The sequence below is a fragment of the Drosophila virilis genome, chromosome 3 (genome assembly GCF_030788295.1).
Source record: "Drosophila virilis strain 15010-1051.87 chromosome 3, Dvir_AGI_RSII-ME, whole genome shotgun sequence".
NCBI classification, from domain to species: Eukaryota; Metazoa; Arthropoda; class Insecta; order Diptera; family Drosophilidae; genus Drosophila; species Drosophila virilis.
In genome coordinates this window covers 6,343,695-6,364,163 of record NC_091545.1, presented here as the reverse complement: position 1 = coordinate 6,364,163, position 20,469 = coordinate 6,343,695, and the positions used below count along the sequence as shown (strand labels likewise).

The following is a 20,469-nucleotide window of genomic DNA, read 5'->3' as shown; positions in this document are numbered from 1 at the left end:
TCACCTGTTCACCTGCTCACCTGTCTCAAGGCAACCTCTGTCTTCGTTGTGGCCTCATTCTGCGGACGCATTCTGTGTGTTTTGTGAAGAGGAGGGAGGCGAGGCAACAATTTGAAGCACTATAATTTACCAATTTGCTTGGCTGCCACGTGCCGCATTCTTTGTGGCTCCACAGTTCTATTATGTGCACCATTATCCTTAAATCCTTAAAGAAGATGAAGAAGAATGTCTGGCAAATATTGAAAGACAATACAAATATGCCGCACAGCCAGAATTTATTTTTAATTAATCATAATTTCCACGAAGCCATTGCAGACAGACACACATACACATGCATATACACTCACTCACTCGCACACACACACACACACACACACACACACACACCTTTGTGCAGCTCATTTTCTTTTGGCGCCCCGCCGCCCACACTCGCCCCGCCCCGAACTTTGTGTAATTCAATGCTTTTGCTGCTGTCTCCGGTTTTGCTATTCACTGGCGTCTATTAATTAAATTAAAAACTTGTTGTCAGTTCGCCCTGAAAACTTCAGGAGTTCTTAAAACTATGCGCAAACATGCAAAATTAACATGCGATGCGGCAGCTTATAAAAGTTTGACAGCAATTACAGTTGAGCGGCAACTGGATACAGTTTGCCAGCTCCTGCGACTGCTTGCTACAGTTTGAGTGTGACTGCGGACATTCTCAAATCTTTATGGAGACGAGACTCACAATTTGAAACATTTCTTACACTATTGAAAGCCTTTCTCACTTTATATTTTGTAATCAGTTTTCTTTGCAATTATGCAAATGGTTAACAACAATTAAGCGGCCATGTTAAAACACTGTCTGAACCACTGATTCAATTGAATACATTGACACGCCTCACACTCCCCTTGCTGACTCTCCCCCCTTCTCTCAATGGTTCATTATACGTTGCCTGCAGCTCGTTCATCAGCTTTTTTTATATACATTTGTATTTTTTTGTTATCGTTACATAGGGTATTTGAATTTTGGCATGAAGGGTGTAACGCATTGAGGGAGATATTTTTATATGTTCATGAGTACTAAAAGCAAGTTTGGCGAAGACTTTGATTCTTGCCGCTGATTCTGGTTATATAAAATACGACATACTTTGACTAAGAGCAAATTCATACATATGCTAATATATAAATATGTTATATCTTTATATAAAGGGTACTTAAGCTTCGGCGTGTTGTTCGCTCTTGTTTTTTGTTTTTTCCTGTTCTGTCTGCACATTTTTCTCTCAACAATTATGCATATTTACAAATGTTAATTGCCGCCGGGCGCAATATTGTTGTACACGTATTTACAACGCGACCAGCCAGCAGCCACGCCCCTATTAAAAGTACGCCCTCCCACTTACAGCCCACACCTCAGCTGCCAATTAACAACATTATTGACTCCCGACGCTGGCCGGCAAGGCAACCAGCCAAGCAACCACTTTGAAATGCTAATGAAATTGGCTTTAAAAGCCAGCGAATCATGATTCGAGTTGTAGTCGGAGTCAGAGTGGAGTGGAGTTGATGTAGTGCTGGAAAATGTATAAAAATAAATTCAGCGAGTGTCTGTCTGTCTGGCTGGCTGGCTGTTGTTTTCATCAAAAGTCCTTGTCGGTTGCTTAATTGATAAATTGATTAAATTGCATGCCTTAATTGCATGGCAATCGCCTTGTCTTTCGTCACAATGCCAACCACATGACATCGGCAGCGGCAACAAATGAGTTTTAACATTTAATTTTTGGTGTCTCTGCGTTGCCTGCACTCCCCTCTGGCAAACTGCATTTGCTTTGTTCGCATTTCGGTTCTGTTCTGGTCAACTGTTCGTTAATGCGACTTATTTGTCAGCATTTCAAGTGTCGCTCACATCATCATCAGCTTTGCCCTGCAGTGATCCGCAGTTGGGATTGAATTGCTTTGTCTGGACAGCGGTTCGCCAGCTCGTCCCGAATCAGACTATTGACAATTTCGACGGACCGCCTGCGGGTTCAGCGGATGAGCTGATTTTGCCATTGTCTTTTTTAGTTACAGTTGAGAGAGAAACACGTCCGTTTACTGTGGCCATGTGCGCCTTCTGAGCTCTTATCTAGGATTAGATACTAAGTACCGAATGCTGAAGGGGCGAAAACTTTAATTTGGTCATTTGGTTTTCATTGGAAACAAGCGCTGACTTGGCAAGGTTATTTTTTATATAAAATTTGAAAACATGTATAAAGCTTTAAGAATGAGTATTTAAACGAAATGAGAGATAGTATGATGTCCTTCGTACGTATAATATAATATTATGACGCTTATACGCTTTTGCTTTCAAAGCAGTGCCAATAAAACATTTGCGAATAGCGCACAAAGTAGAATTATCTATTGTAAGCTCTCAAGAGCGTAAAGATAAAAAACCACGAGCTTATGCTTGCTTCGAACTTGCAAAGCAGAGCGGGTAAAACGTTTACGAATAGAGAACATAAAAGAATCAAGAGCGAAAAAGAAGAAAATTAAAATTAAATCTTATGAGTGTAAGGGCAAGAGAACAAAGCCAGTAATATATTTACGAATCTAATACAAAGAATTAATAATTTGTATGCACTCAAGAGCGTGAAAGTGAGAGCGCAAAGGCTTATGCCCGCAGCACACTATACTCTAATACCATATCAGACTCTTTAATCGCACCTCTTCAATTCAAATCCACATTCGATAAACTAATCACATAAGTACTCCACGCTCGCCAATGCCAACTATATCATCAGAATCTGCTTGTTTACTCACTTTTATGGCACATTTGTGCATTATCTATGTAAATGCTGTTGGCTTATATGCGCTCAACACTCAATTGCTCTCAACTCTCACATTTTGTCGTCTTTGCGTTAACTACCCGTTAAGTCCAAGGGAATCCCGAACCGAAATGCGAACAATAAAAGCTTTAGCCGGCGACTAAAGCGCATTAAAACTGCCGACTGGCTGCCTCCGAAGCTCTTCGGAAGCGGACTGTCCAGTTACTGCCCAGTTACGTAGATTGCATTTGCTCGTTTGATTTTCCCATTTTGTGTTTTCTATTTGCCGATTTTTCTTTCTATACTTTTTTTTTATTTGTTTTTTTTTTTTTGTTTTTGCCTTTGTGCGGTTTTGCTTTGATTTAATTTTGCTTTTACTGTCGGTTGTTTGTCATTGTTCGGAGCGTGTTCCCAACTGCCATTGTCTGCACCCAATTTGCGAGCTTTGTTCAATTGGCTTTGCTGCTGCTATTCTCTCCAACTGTCACTCATTCGTCAGCAAAATAAATCAGTCAAGGGGCCGGAACTTTAAAAATTAAGGCTTGCCTAAGCTAAATTTGCCGGTGCACAAAAGCAGGCAACAAATTTAAAGCCCTCAAATTCAGTTAAGCATTCGCTTGGCTTTGTTTTTAAGTGGACTTAAATATATGTTGGCTGCAAATATTTTTTATCTTTGCTCATATTAAGATTATTTTCGGCAGCTGCTGTATTTCAGCCAAAATAACCTTTTTAATAACTCTCACGGAGAAGATTGAAGGCAATAGCTAAGAAAATCCCCTCGCCTTATTATTTAATGTATTGACTGTATATAAAATATTAAAAATAATATGTCAATTCATAACTTTACCGATATCGCCAATTTCTTGTTTTTTAAGTTAAAAGGCGATACTAACTTTATTTTCTTGAGTAAAATACCGAAAATCTTAACTCATTTTGCTAAAGTATCATCAAACTGTCAGCCCAGGGCTCAAGATTTGAGCACGTAGCAACCACAAAGTCTTCACAGTCCACGACGAGCGAGCCTCACGCTTTTGTAGCTCATAATTTCATTAAAAACTTCTGCCCACAAAAGTATGCTACAGTTTTGCAAGCACTACATTTATGTAATTTTTCGTCGCAGTTTTGTGAATTGACTCTTGCATAAGAACATTACGAGCATGAGCTGATGTCTGATGCCATTAACCCAGAGTCTGCTGCTGCTTTTTTTCTACTCCAACCATGCGAGTAGTTTATGTTGAACATATTTTATTGATTACATTTGCAGCCACCCAAAATCTCTTACAGCCTCCTACCGCAACCCGGCACGGCCCCGGCTCCCCTCCAATGGGTTGGCTGCGTGTTTTTGCACAAGTTTATGAGATTTTCGTGCGAGGCAACCCCAAAAATCAAATCGCTGTAGCCGGAGTTGAAGCCAGCAGTGCCACATTTAGGGGAATTGCATTTCTGTGGTCTCAATAGATGTGCACACACACATGTCTGCGAGTGAGTGTGTGTGTGTGTGTGTGTGTGTGTGTCTACATGAGTTATATAAGCAAATAAATTGCTTATTTGTAGCGACAATTTGCGGTAATTTTGTGATTTGTGTTTTGGCTTCAATCTGCAAATGTTGTGCTGACATCATCTGTGTGTGGGCGTGGGCGTGTGTCTGTGTGCGTTGGGGGTTGCTTCCGCTCCGTCCCTGACTAAAGTCCTTATGGCTATTAATTAAACATGTATATGTACAAACCCATAGTGCCACCCCACCCAACGTCCTTGCCATAATTCATAAGAGACAGCAACTGCTGCTCAACTGCCTCACCTCCACACTGCCTGCCACTCGTGATCACAGTTTATTGACTGCCTCCATTTTGGAAGCCGAAACACTAAACGTGTAATCCTTTCGGCGCTTGCCATTTGCATATAGCACACATGTAAGAGCCCTCTCCGAGCTGCTGTCTCTGCTACCCTTCCGGCCATCCACTTGTATGCATATCGTTAGCAAATTGCAGGCTCAAAAAGCTAACTCGTTCTGGCAAAAAAAAAAAAAAAACGCAGGACTTTCTTCGGCAAGCAGCAGAATTAATACCCTAATGTAGTGTCTGCAACAAGAGGACGAATCTATGCATAGTTCCCAGTTTGTATATGAACGAGTAAAAAGAGTTGACTGTCGATGCTGATCAGAAATACCCCTTTGTTCTGTGTACTTCTGTGTGTCACATACTCCATGATAAAAGTGTGATACCCTTTACAAGCGAGAGACAGAGCAAAACTCCAGGCGGGCCCAAAGCGTTGTGAGCCCCGGCGCGTATGTATATGTTTGCCTTCTGTAAGCTAATACCCAGCCAATTTCCGTTGGCTGTTGCTCTGTTACGGGTTTTTTGTGCGCAGGTAACGTGGCCAACTCGTTTTTTTTTCTCGCTGTCCCTGGCTCTGTGGCGCAATTCGTGCCTTTTGTATTTCCGGCTTGGAAATTAGAAGGCGCGCCCGCGTTAGTTCCATACAAATTTGTATAAAAGCTTAGCTACATTTTTTCCGCTCAACTCATTTGCATATTCGACACATTTCAAATTGAGCCCCAAATGTGGCGTCCGTTCACGAGCTGTGACTATGACTTTTGACGGGGGGCCCAGCTGCGTGTTACCCTTTTGGGAATTTAAGCCATTTAGGCTGATATTTTGTAAAATAATTTTAAAATTGACATTAAGTTTGGCGCGGCACAGCCTCAAGGTGTCCAAATGAAGCCATTAGCAGTCAAAGCCCGGACCCACAAGAACCGCCGTCAATTGACTTGCGAACGCAACCCCAGCACCCGACCGCTGCCCGCAGAGGATGGCCTGGACCAGAATTCTTGGCCTCGAAACACACACAAAGGCGTTGATTGGCCTGAAACCAAACTCATGCCACAGTCAACTAACCGACCCATCATTCTGCCAGCTCACACTTCCGCACCAGAATTTGTCCAAGCTCTCAAAAGTGAAATGTGGCCAAGTGTGCTTCAGGGAATTTCCACTTTAGTATTGAGTGTGTTCATATGAAAATCATAATTTGATTGGGGGCAAGTTTTAAGTGCTTCTACGAAAATTGATTTTACATAAAAGCCAATTAGCTTAAAGTCATAAGGCGATTGGTAATCGAGAATTTATAATGTTTATTAAATTTGTGTTTTATATTATTTTTATTGCGATTGCAGCTATTTCCCGCGAGGATGGTGACGATTCCACACATCATCATCACCATCATCATAATCATCATCGCGGCGGTGGCGCCCATCATAATCACGGTAATAAAGTTCCATTCAATGGTTACAATTCGGAAGAGTATCTGGATCGACTGGAACCAAATGGCAATATACCCGCTGACAAAACAAATTGCAGATATGGCGGTAAGTTCATGATGAACAAATTTATTGATAAATAATACAATTAAGACAGTTACGTAAAGTAAAGTTAAGGGCTCAACTGAGCTGAGAAATATTAACAAATTAAAAGTACAAATGTATTAAACATATAAACATTTAACTGCTTTCACAGGATATTCCTTAAATTGCCTTTCTTACATTTCATGAAAGATCCAGTTAACTTTAATAATAATACAAAACATGATCTTATATACATGCTTAATATTTAATTATTAAAACAAATCGCAACTGTCTGGACTAACTGCTTCTAACAGATTTATTGCTTGCCACGAAAAAGAATGTTGCATTTTTGCTGGCTGTCACTTTGAATTTTGGCGAATTGCTGGCGAAAACGATTTGCTGGAAATCTTTTTGAGCGCTCAACTTTAAGCAAACTCATTCATAAAGATTTACGCAATTTATTGCCTCGCTTTCGCAATAATCTCTCATTTAAGCAACAGCCTCCACTCCTCCCCATCCTCCCCCTCAACCTCACACACACACACACACCCCCAAGAACTAATTTAATGATACGAGTATTTTGAGCGCTTTGCTCCCCACTGACTGGCGTAATTTATGCCTCCGCGCTCTAACTAATATCGGCCCCAGCCGAACAGAGCCGCGTCTCTAATTATGGCCTGGCCATTTCCCCAGTGGCATAGATAAACCCGGCTCGTCGACATTTCACGCGCTCAATTTATTGCTGCGTTGCTTCTGCAGCTGCTTAATTTTTTCTTCTGTGTCATTTATCAAATTTTTGACTCATTTAGCAACGTTTCACAACGTTTCTGTTTCTGTTTTTGCTTTATTTTTCCTGTTTTTTTTTTTTTTTTTTTTTTATATATATATATAGTGACATATCCATAGTCGCACCCACCCTTTAACATAACTTAGCACATAAGCATAAGCACAATTATAAACATTTCTAATATTGTAAACAAAGAGCCTGGTGATAACATCGACATTGGTCAAGATCAAACTGTCCCCCTTTGGTAGACATAAACAATTCACCCTAAATATCACGCCACTGTCAATGTTCCCATCAGAGTACTATCCCACGCATAATTGCTGACGCAGCTCAAACTTCACTCAATTTTGACTCAAACTCTCTCAAAGCGAAGTTTGCTAAGCGACCGCAACAGTTAGATAAATCAGTTCATATTCGGGAAGCAAATCTGAATGTACTCAACAAAAGTAGCCGTTAAGTGAAAATAATAAATTGAAATATATTTTTTTATAGTAACCTAACGTGCAAAACTTAATTGGCGCAGCCGGTAGGATACGTCGGGAAAAATTAAAGATCGCTAAAGGATAATTAATTCCCAGATCTAACGCACAATCGCGACCGAAAGTGTTGTCGGAGTGTAATAAAAATTTTCTCGAATACGTATCCGCACAAGAACCTTCGGGTCATTAGTAGCTTAATAATATTGACCCTTTGGGCAATAAAGCTACTACAGTTAATAACGACTGGCTTTGCATATCGTTTGATCCCTGCAATACGTTATTACTGAGTCTTTTTAAGACACACACACAAAAAAAAAAAAAACATTTACACAATAATCCATCACAAACTTTAACTTAAAATAAAAGTGCAAAATCAAAGAACAATAAAGTTCAAACCTACAAACTCAAAACTATTCAAAAAAAGTGTATTACACCAAGATGACAATGGAATTATCAGAACAACACCTCAACCAGGCCCTTTCACAACTTAGACAGGTGCCAAGCTTTGACGGATCAACGGATCAACTAAACGCCTTCATTAAAAGGATAGATTACATCCTACACCTGTATCCAACCCGAGATGTTAGACAACATAGCATCTTATACGGAGCCATCGAATTGCAAGTCACAGGAGATGCTCAGAGAATATCACAAAGGACAGCAGCCAACACTTGGCAGGAGCTGAGAAACGCATTGATTGAAGAATACAAAGTGCAGACACCATTTGAAGAACTCCTTCGACGCTTATACAACACGAATTACCAAGGAAACGTCCGTAAGTTCATCGAGGAGCTCGAGAATAAATCTTTTGTTATTTTAAATAAGTTAGCACTAGAAAATATACCTAGCAATACAACCCTTTATACAAATGCTATGAATAACACAATCAAAGATGTTATTACAAAAAAATTACCAGATAGGCTTTTCATGATGTTAGCCAGACACGACATTACGTCGACACAAAAACTAAAGCAAGTAGCTCAAAGAGAGGGATTATATGAAAATAGCGTTACTGAAAAACCTAAAAATAATAATGTTCAGGGAAATCCAAATAACAATCGTAGGAACATGGGAAATTATCAGCAAAATGCTAACCCAACCACCATTTCAAGTGGCTATTCCAACACGAATCAGAGTTATCACGCACAAAATAAACAGCATAATAAGTCCGAAGACAATCAGAAAGCTCACCACGAGTTCCAACAGAAATTAAGTCAAGGTAGATACCAAAATCCCTTAAACTACCAAAATCAGTCCCATTCACGCTTGAATGCACCAAACCCTCCGACTAAACGTCAAAGAGATAGTAACAGTGGGCAGATGAAAATGGATACATCCGAAAATTTTCATCAGCAAGCCTCGGAACAAACAGAAGAAATCCATTCATAAAATTGATTATGAATGACGAAGTTCTAAAATGTGTCATCGACACAGGTTCAACCATTAATCTAATGAAAACTAACCGCTTAAATTTTCCAGTTTACAACGAAACATTAAAGGTTCACACCATAAATGGTGTTATTGAATTAAAACAAAGTATACGATTAGGAGCAAGCAAAATTTGTCCGAGCAAACAAAAATTCTATATTCACGACTTCTCAGAGCATTATGATGTTCTGATTGGGAGAGAATACCTTGAGGCATGTCAAGCAAAAATAGACTATGCACAAGGATCCGTAACCTTAGGAGAATTTAACTTTTGTTTTAGATATAACGACGAAGAGGTCGAAGAGGACATGACCGCACAAGAGTGCCTTGATCCACCCTCAACAGAGGACAGACCATTTAACTTCGCTATTAATAATGAATTAATAGAAAACAATGAGTTTAGGCTAGAGCACCTAAACTCAGAAGAAAAAGAAAAAATAAAAAAAGTTTTACATGAATTTCGTGATATCCAGTACCATGAAGGTGACAATTTGACTTTCACTAGTACAATTAAACACAAAATTCTAACAAAACATGAGGACCCAATTTACAAGCGTCCATACAAATATCCTCAAATATACGATGAGGAAGTAAATAAACAAATAAGCGATATGATAAAACAAAATATCATACGTAAATCCAAATCCCCTTACTGCTCACCAGTAATAATCGTTCCAAAGAAAAACGATGCATCTGGAAAGCAAAAGTTCCGGTTAGTCATAGATTACCGCAATCTCAATGAACTAACTATTAATGATAAATACCCTATCCCGATCATGGATGAAATATTAGACAAACTTGGAAAATGTCAATATTTCACAACCATTGATCTAGCCAAAGGCTTCCACCAAATCCAAATGGATCCTGGTTCAATACCCAAGACCGCATTTTCGACTAAACATGGCCATTACGAGTACACTCGCATGCCATTCGGTCTTAAGAATGCACCTGCAACGTTCCAACGTTGTATGAACAATCTCTTAGAAGATTTAATTTTTAAGGATTGTCTGGTCTACTTAGACGACATTATTATTTTTTCCACTTCATTGGAGGAACACATTTTGTCGCTACAAAAGGTATTTAAGAAGCTTAGAGAAGCTAACTTAAAACTACAGTTGGATAAATGCGAGTTTATGAGAAAAGAAACTGAATTTCTCGGTCACATAATCACAACTGAGGGTATAAAACCAAATCCCAACAAGATACAAGCAATTGTCAAATTCCCAATTCCAAAAACCCCAAAAGAAATTAAATCATTTCTAGGATTATGTGGTTTCTATAGGAAATTTATACCAAATTTCGCTAATATAGTAAAACCATTAACACTTAAATTAAAAAAAGGAGCAAAAATCAATATAAAAGACAGAGACTACGAACTAGCGTTTGAAAAGCTAAAAGTACTCATAACATCCGACCCAATTTTAATATACCCTAACTTCGAAAAACCATTTTCATTAACTACAGACGCGAGTAATATGGCAATAGGGGCCGTCCTTTCGCAAGAGCATAAGCCTATATGCTATGCAAGTAGAACTCTCAACGAGCATGAGTTAAATTATTCAACGATTGAAAAAGAATTATTAGCAATCGTTTGGGCCACTAAATACTTTAGGTCCTATCTCTTTGGTCGACAATTTCAAATCCTTAGTGATCACAGACCACTCGTCTGGTTAAATAATATGAAAGAACCTAACATGAAATTACAAAGGTGGAAGATCAAGCTAAATGAGTTTGATTTCCAAATTAAATACGTCCCAGGAAAAGAAAATTATGTGGCAGATGCTCTGTCCAGAATTCAATTAAACGAAAACTTCTTAGGCGAAGATACAATTAGCACAAGAGCAACAATACATAGTGCTCAAGAAGACAACAGTAACCATTTACAAATCACAGAAAGACCACTTAATTATTATAATCGACAAATAGAATTTGAAAAAGGAACCGAGAACGAAACAAAAGTTACGAATTACTTTCACAAAACCAACATAAAAATTACGTACAAAGACATGACTAATACGCATGCCAAAGAATTAATAAAAGAATACTTATGCACAAAGAAAAGTGTGCTATACTTCCACAACGAAGCAGATTTTCCAATTTTTCAAGAAGCCTACTTAGAAATAATAAGTCCGAATAATTCAACAAAGGCAATGAAAACTAGTACAAAATTAATAGACCTTCAAACATACGCAGAATTCAAAGAATTAATATTAAAAAAGCACAAAGAATTATTACACCCAGGAATTGAAAAAACTATCAATTGGTTCAAAGAAACCCACTATTTCCCAGATTATCAAAATTTAATTCAAAATCTAATAAATGAATGTGAGATTTGCAACATCGCAAAAACAGAACACAGAGATACAAAATTAACTTTCGAAATAACTCCGGAAATCGCTAATATCCGAGAAAAATATGTAATGGATTTTTACATAGTAGGAGATAAACAATTTTTATCTTGCATTGATATCTATTCAAAATTTGCATCATTAATAGAAATAAAAAGTAGAGACTGGCTAGAAACCAAACGAGCTATATTACAAGTGTTCAACCAAATGGGTAAACCCATCGAAATAAAGGCAGACAAAGACTCAGCTTTTATGTGTACAGCTTTACAATTATGGCTAAAATCAGAAGCAGTAAATATTAATATAACCACTAGTAAAAATGGTATATCCGACGTAGAACGATTTCATAAGACAGTTAACGAAAAACTAAGAATCATTAACAGCGACTCAGACGTCGAAAATAAACTTACAAAATTTGAAACTATACTCTACACGTACAATCATAAAACAAAGCACAAAACGACTAACAGAACACCAGCGGACATATTCATATATGCAGGTACACCAGAGTATGACACTCAAGCTAATAAAGAAAAACTAATAAATAACCTCAACAAAAAACGAACAAATTATGAAATTGACACTAGATACAAACACTCACCGTTAGTTAAATCAAAGACGACAACCCCGTTCAAGAAAACAGGAGAACTAAGACAAATCGACGACAAACATTTTGAGGAAACTAACAGAGGCAGGAAAATAACACATTACAAAACCAAATTCAAAAAGAAAAAGAAGACTAATCAAAGCAAATATAACAATTACAGGTCAACAACAGACAGCGATCAAAACATACAAGCACCAGCTTAAATTAATTATTATAATATTACTATCAATAACTGTAAACCATATAAATGCACAGAGTATTGAAATTAATCCTATCAAAGCCCATAACGGATATCTTATATTTAAAACAGGAACCATAGACATTCCGACAGATTACGAATTCCACTGTTTAACGGTTAATATAACAAAAACCGAAGAAACTTTTAACAATTTAATTGAACAAAGTAAAGAATTCAATAACCTTATACAAATCGAATACCTAGTAGAGAAATTAAACAGAGAAATAAACGGCTTAAAAATAGCCAAACGTAGCAAAAGAGGTTTAGTTAACATAGTAGGAACAGCATATAAATACTTATTTGGAACATTAAATCAAGAAGACAAAGCAGAAATTGAACAAAAAATAAGCAACTTAGCAGAAAACAGCGTTCAGGTTAACGAATTAAATTACATAATAGAAGCTATAAACAAAGGAATAGAAATCATGAACGAACTAGATCAAGAGAAACAAAAAGGAAAGAAATTAGATATCCTTATATTTAACTTACAACACTTTACAGAATATATAGAAGACATTGAGATGGGAATGCAGCTCACAAGATTAGGAATTTTTAACCCAAAATTACTAAAACATGACTATTTGTTGCATGTTAATTCTGAGAAATTGTTGAATACAAAAACTTCCACTTGGTTTAAATCAGATACAAACGAAATACTGATAATATCCCATATTCCTCGAGAAATAATAAAAAGCCCGGTATTCGAAATAATTCCATACCCGGATGAAAATAATAATATTTTGACAGAAATAGCTCATGAAAAATATTTTACCCAAGATAAAAAAGTGTATAGCAGAGAAACAAAAAAATTAATTAATAATGAATGTTTAACAGGAATTTTAAACCAAATAACATCAGAATGTAGTTATACTAAAATTTTGCAAAATTTTCAAATCAACTACATAGAACCAAATATAATTTTAACTTGGAATTTACCAAAAACTATATTAAACCATAATTGTATAAATAACGAAATAACAATAGAAGGAAACAATATAATAAAAATCTTTAATTGTTCATTGCAAATTAATGAAATTTCAATTTCAAACAATATGTTAGATTATACTCAAAGCATTTACGTAAGCAATGATGTTATAAAATTAGAACCACTTTCGTTTGTACAAACGAAACAAATTATAAATGCACATACAAAATTTAACAATGTATTCCAGATAATTACAATAACCATATTTGTAATCATATTAATAAGTTTAACACTGTATTTGACATATAAGTTCAAAAGCATACCTAAGAAATTAATTATAAAATATAAAAAACCCAAAGTAGAAGAAACACCTACAATAATAGGAGATATACCAATTCTAAAAGAAGAAAATGTTACACTATATCCAAACTTAAACACCTGAGGACAGGCACTTTTCTAATGGTTGGGGGAGTGACATATCCATAGTCGCACCCACCCTTTAACATAACTTAGCACATAAGCATAAGCACAATTATAAACATTTCTAATATTGTAAACAAAGAGCCTGGTGATAACATCGACATTGGTCAAGATCAAACTGTCCCCCTTTGGTAGACATAAACAATTCACCCTAAATATCACGCCACTGTCAATGTTCCCATCAGAGTACTATCCCACGCATAATTGCTGACGCAGCTCAAACTTCACTCAATTTTGACTCAAACTCTCTCAAAGCGAAGTTTGCTAAGCGACCGCAACAGTTAGATAAATCAGTTCATATTCGGGAAGCAAATCTGAATGTACTCAACAAAAGTAGCCGTTAAGTGAAAATAATAAATTGAAATATATTTTTTTATAGTAACCTAACGTGCAAAACTTAATTATATATACATATTTTATCTGTAATTTTGTCATTTAAACGCGTGCTTAAATTGCTTATCATATCGTTTCGTGCTTGTTAATACGCTTGAATGCCAATGCATATTCTACCCATAAAGACCACCCTCTCTGCCTTGCCCTTTCATTTTATTGTCATAATTGTAAATTGCAATTTTATGCAAACAATGGCGAAATGTAGCCATGGCCCAGACCGTCTCAAGACCCGACTCCCTCGCACTTCTACTTGTAGACTTGAAGACTGGTTGACATTACCGATAAGGCACATGATGATGATGATGAGCAGCAAAAGCAGCAGCAGCAAAAGGACTCATTTGTTATTGTTGGTGTTATTGTTGCTGTTGCTTGTACTTGAAGCTGTTGCTCTTGTTATTGTCCTTGTAAAGCGGGGCACTCAACTCTCGCAGGCCATCTCTTTCTTTATCTCCAACTCGTTTGCCAGCCTCCACTCCTTTGTCTCTCTGCCAGCCTGCCTGCCTCCGTCTAGGCATTACGGAATCGGCTCATAAAGCAACGGAAATGAAAATATTAACAAGCAAATGCACAACAGCAACAGCAACAGCAGCAGATCCCCACAGCAACAGCAACAACAACAACTACAACAATGAGAATTATTCATAGTTAAATGGAAACTGTGCATGCCCCATAGAGTAGCTATCTGTGCGCTCGCTTTTGAAACCCATTGTCTCTCTTTGCCAGTGGAGCATTTGCCACTTGGACCAACCCATACCACCCCATGCCATCCCACCTCAACCCAATCCACTGCCACAGCCGCCAGCTGCACGTGAGCTGTATGCATTGCCAAGGTCTTGACAGGCGCCCCAAGTTATATATGCACCTCTATATCACTCTTGGTATACTCTTATAGAGGATGTTATCAACTTGTCATGAAGTGTGTAACAAATTATGAAATTTCTATTCCCGATTAAGAGTCGAGTCGATGTAGTCTACACGTCTCTCTTTAAGCTATCTGTCTGATATAGACAGACAATATATCGCAATTGCTTAGATCGAATTCCTGTATTCCAGTTGGGCTTTTGTATGAAAATCTAATTAGTATCGGTTTATATAACTTTCTATGAAGAAAGTCGATGGCAAATGAGGTTTTTGTTTGGAAAGCGTTGATATTTGTATTTAATACTTGACTAATCTAACAAAAAGAGTATTAATTATTCGGTTTGCCTTTTCGCCTGGCTTCTCTCCTGTTGTTATCTTCTTCTTGTTCTCGTTGCCCTTACGCGACGCCAGGTGGCGTGTTTGCTTATTGCATTTGCGAGGTGCACTGCAAGGATTACCCGCTTCACCTGTTTTGACTGCGACTTTGGCCCGAAACGAAAGTGTAAAAGGTTCTTGTGGCTGGAAACTTTTGCTGCATGCAAATAAAGTCCTGTTGCGTGTCAAGTCAAAGTGGGAAAAGCTGTTTTTTTACTATTTGTAGTTACCCTTAGTAGAGTTTTTGGCATAACTTTAATGCTCAGGATTAAGTTGATTTATTTGTTATTATAATATATGTATATGAAAAAAATGTTGTTCTTTTAAGACTTTTGTCTATTTTATGATTCAAATAGAATTTAAATTTAATTCAGCTATGTTTTCGCTCAATCATAATGTACCTTAAAGCCTTTACAGTTGCCTAATGTAATTTAACATGTATTTGCTGACTTTCTCTTCCATTCACATATGATTAATAGTTTATTTTTTGCTCCCTACAACTCTTCAATTCAATTCGTTTTATTCTGTGATCAATAAACTTTCTCAATCTACCCCTCAAAAGCAGTTCTCTCTTATCATAAAGTTATGTAACGCACAATAAATTACACACTTTGAAAGCACATTCACCCACTCAACTAGACCATTTCCCGCACCCTACACCCCTACCAATCTTCCCGACTTGCCTAGCTGTTTCAGCCAAAAGCAATTTCAGTTTTTCATGCTGCTGGGTTCGTTGTTCCCCTTGCTGTTTTTGTTGCCGTTGTTCTGATTACATGATTTATAAGTTATCTTCAACTCGACAACGTTGTTGTTTGCCATTAAAACTGTGTTTGGGGCGGCGCCTGGCGTTGAGGCATTTCCCTGGATATGCGCAATTTATTCTCAAAGACTTTGCCCCTAAACAAAGATTATGGTTTATATGCGCAAATTATGCGATGCCAGAAAAAAAGAGACCTTTAAAATTCGCTCTGCTCCTGCCCCAAGTCGTTTGCCATTTGTTGGCACATTACAAAAGTTGTGCGCTGTAAAAGAAAAAAAAATTGTTGTAAATTGCGTACAAAAACATATTTGCCAAATTCGCATAAAAGCAAGCGAAACATTTGACAAACGGCTTTTACTCCCACAGCTGAGGCACTTCCGGTTGCCACAAAATTGTAAATCATGTTTAACAATTATGCGCAACACAGAAAATTACGACTATTTAATTATCATGCTGTGAGTTCTTGTGTGTGTGTGTGTGTGGCAATATTGTGGTGTTTGCCACATGCATCAATTGGTTGCAACTCGCATTAAAATGCCACTTCCTGCGACTCCATTTCCTGTCATCCTTACCTCCCACGCCCCCAGCAAGTTCGTGAGCTGCCTCAGTTATTTCCCAATTCCTAACCCTACCGCACAATCCCCTCACCCCACCTCTTGGTTTATGCACGCGCGACTAAATCCTTTTAGCGCTTTATTTCGCTTCTGATGCGCCGTTGCTTGTCCTTCAGCTTCTGTTTATTTTTACTCCTCTTAATACGCTTACAAAAAGGTATTGTGATTCTGACATTTACTGTGAAATCCATTCTGTTTAAAGTCATTCTAAAGAAAAGGCTTAGTACTCATTTATGTAACGCTAAGTAAATAGTATATGATTTAATATATGGTAGATAAGTTAATCTTAGCCTGTCTCTGTTTATGCGCTATAAAGCCTGTAGTCATTAGCTTAACTGAACAACTTGGCAATAAATTGTGAAAACCTTAAAAAGTTGCAGAAAAAAGCTCAGAATAATATGTCCCTAACACCAATTAGCGTATAGCTTCTTTAATTTATAAAAAAAAAAAAAGAAAATCTAGTAGAAAGGATTTTCTTCTTAAGCTCAAAATTGGCACTTAATAATCCAACAAGTTTTTATGTTTTTCTTAAACATGGGCCAGCTTATCATAATTCATATGCCCACAAAGGGTATTCTTTGTTCGGCGCTTTGTTCCTTTATTGCCTTTTTCTGACTTCCAGCCTCAGCGCATTGTTTGCTTTACATTTTTTTGCCTGCCTACGCGCAGGGCGCTTCCTGAGTACCCCTCGTGTCAGGACCCGTTTGTCTATTGTTTTCGCAGCGCTTTGCTGCTCCCCAGTCGCCTGTCTGTGATTTAAATTTATTGGCAAAATACTTTAAGTGATTTTTTTTTTTTGTTTTCCCGTTTTTTTACTTCAGCATTGTTTGGGAAGGATTCTTTTGTGGAGGACGGCATTTGCGTAGCTGGGCGAGAAACCCTTTGACAGTTATGTTGGCTTTTCTTGTATCTTCCGACCATTAGGCGGGCGTTTCCAGCTAAAGAAGTCCTGTCGCCTTGCGGTTAGACAGCCCTTCCTTGCGGTTTGCAGCCGCAACGCGAACCCGCTGTCAAATTCGTTGCAGTTTATTAACGAAGCAAAAACATGTCGCCTTTTTCCGTGTTTTCCGTATTTGCGCTTTTCCGGTTTGAATTGTGTGTGTTTCTTGTTTTACGGTTTTTTTTGTTATTGTTTTGGGGGAAGCATTTTTAATGTTTTAGTTGGGGAAGTGTTTTTGCTGGGACTTGCTTTGCTTTTGTGCAGATTTTTGTTTGATGTCATCTCGCGTGAGACATTTTTGGCTGTTCGTTTTCTTTTTCGGTTGGCTAATGAAGCAACCTATGCAATGACATGGAAAATTTGCGGTTTATTTTTCTTCCTTTCTATTTTTTTTATTTTTGAGCGTTTTTACGGCTGTCGCGCAGCATTTGCATAAGGGCTTCTTTTTTTGGTTAGAGCAGATCACAAAAGCGGCAGAGTTCGTGTATTTGCAATGACATCGATGTTAAAACTTGGCTAATTGGCTAGGGAAACAGTGGAAAGGTGAGCGTCAAAAGAACTTTTTTTGAAGTACAGGAAAAAAATTGGAATTGTAAAAGAGTGTTCTATATACAGTTGGGTATTCGGTGTAATCCTATATGACTTATTCCATGCTATATGAGAAAAGAGTACGCATTAAAGTAGCTGCAAGTGTAAATATATTGTTAAGTATACTTGTGCTTCGTATTCTTGAAAAAACAATTTTAATTTTATAGATTTGCAAAGCTATTTAATGAAATAAATTAAATTTTATTGTGCGCTGGAATTGATCAGAATGAATGTAGAGTGTAGTAACAATCTTGATCAGTTTTTCCCCTCACACGGAGATTGAAATATATATTTTTAACTTTTTGGACATAAACATAAATGTAAAAATATAAATTCCTGGCAGTCCTTAGCATTCAAAATGTATAAGTATATTAATCTCTCAATCAAAACATTCAAAAAAACAACTCTAAAAAGAATCCTATTATTAAACCCAAAATTTGTCCACGCTATTGATTTTTGGTGCTGTCAAGTGAATTTCGGCAAAAATTGCCTTCAGCTCAGATAGATAAATATGAATTATGCTGTGTGGTGCGAACACAGTTCATGATACATAAATTTTCATAGCTGCTGCAGCATAATAAGCTTCGAAGTTCCTTAGCTGCCGCGCTAATGTAATCAATTCTCTTTGAAAACTTTGCCCGCACACAACTAACCACAAGTTGAAAGCAACTGCCACGCCCACACGCCCAGCAATTTTAAAGTTACTTTCGCCAGAAGCAGCAGCCAATTCGCAGCATTGTCCAAAGTGTCGCCCCATCAGTTCCGAAGAAAACTCTAAAACTGTCCGAAATAAAAATAAAAAAAAGTGAATCTTTTTGACAATTCGTCGCATTTTGCATACTAAGCTCATTATGAAGCCAAAGCCTCCGCCCAGCCCCAACATCCAACCCCTCGCACAACTCGTTGTCCTTTTTTTTCTACTAAAAAATTTTATTTTCTGTTGGCTAGCGGGGGTTGGAAACTTTTTAATAGTAAAAGAACCTCCTTCCCCCTCCTTAATAGCCAACAAGACAATTTGACGCGCATTTTATTGCAACTGGCTGGGCTAACAATGCCCCCTGGGCAGTGCCACGCCCCCGACGAAGCTGTCTAGTAGCGCAGTATGAAAATTCACGCTTGTCATTATAAATTCCTAACAGACACCCCCCGCCCCCGCCCCTCCTAATTCAACCGCAAGACATAATATAAAGCTTGCCAGAGCTTTAAGTGTGCCAATGTCCTGATGTCTTTAAGTCCTTGTCGCTTGCAATCAACGCGCAGCTCCTCTCATATTTTGAGTGACAGCTGAAGTATCCATAACGTCATCAGAAGCTCATACAATATGGGCATGGGGTGGTCGTGGCATGGCATGCCAGCTAGGGAGCCTGGGCCTGCAGGTCACGGCCTCCAACGGAATTAGGATTCATAATATGACAAAGTGACGGTTGGGCCATGTAACTAACGCGTGTGTGCGTATGTGCATGTGTGTGTGTGTGTGTGTAAGTGTGTGGAATGTGTTACAAGGATATTTGCACACACAGAGTCACGCACACACGTGTGTGCTTAGATTATAAGCAGCTTCAGCCTGCGGTTGACTCTGTGTATTTGTATTGGTCTATAGGGAGATTGCGATTCACTCGGCTCTTGCCGCATGCCTCATGGTGCCTGCCTCATGCCGCCTGCCGCCTGCCGCCTGCCACTGCAGATAAGGCCCCTTGCTCGATATATGTGTTGACTCTGACAGCCTTGGGGCATGTGCCACAGCAACGGCGCACGCATTTGATTTGGTCAGCTCGACACACGGACATAGGCCAGTCCTTCCGCTTCCTTCCTGCAGCATTGCCTACGCAGACTACTTCAAATTTTGATTGTCATTTACGTGACGAGCCGCATGTGTGTGTGAATGTGTGTGTGTGTGTGCGGTTGTGTGGCTATGCGTCTGCCTGTGTAAGAGGCTTTTTGAATGAAATTGCTGCAAATTATTCCCATTACGATTTTGGGGGCTGCTTTTCAAGTTGATTGTCGTTTACATATGAACAAAGCACCATGGACTGGCCCCTCTACTTAGGCGCCTGATTGCACATTGAAGAAGCCCATGCATGAATTGAGTGCGGTATGTGGTCGGAACAGGGCACACGAGTTCATGGACTGCTCAATAATGGATAAATCAGTCACAAGCGATTGGGTAGCTATTAGAATACTGGGAATGTATTGGATTGCATAGCATTTAATTAAGAAAATTAAATCGATGACTATGTTATCGATAGCAGTCGATAGCAAATAAGAAATTAACTAGGCTATATAGAGTCGCCCCAATTTAGATAGTTACCAGACAAACCGGTAGCTCATTCATATATGAGGCCCTTACCATCGATACTTGGCTCAACTCAAAAAGCAAAACCTTAAAAAAATAAAATTGATATATGCATACGATTAATTTATCGATAACCATTCGATCAAGTTATTGATGTACCGATAGCTTATTCTATAACATAGTGGTGTAGTGGTGTTCGTTCCACTGTGCGCTCCGCTCTCCATTTACAGTCATCA

At 38.2% G+C, this 20,469-nt stretch overlaps 1 protein-coding gene across 3 annotated transcripts in view; it reads left to right on the top strand.

Moving 5' to 3' along the window:
* Window positions 1-20,469, top strand: part of Eip63E (cyclin dependent kinase Eip63E) — a 132,851-nt gene that overhangs the window by 85,973 nt on the left and 26,409 nt on the right. For all 3 annotated transcript variants that reach the window (XM_032435015.2, XM_070207802.1, XM_002046545.4), the window contains one exon: window positions 5,950-6,141. In XM_032435015.2, the coding sequence (XP_032290906.2) occupies window positions 5,950-6,141 (192 nt within the window). The remainder of the gene's footprint in view (window positions 1-5,949; window positions 6,142-20,469) is intronic.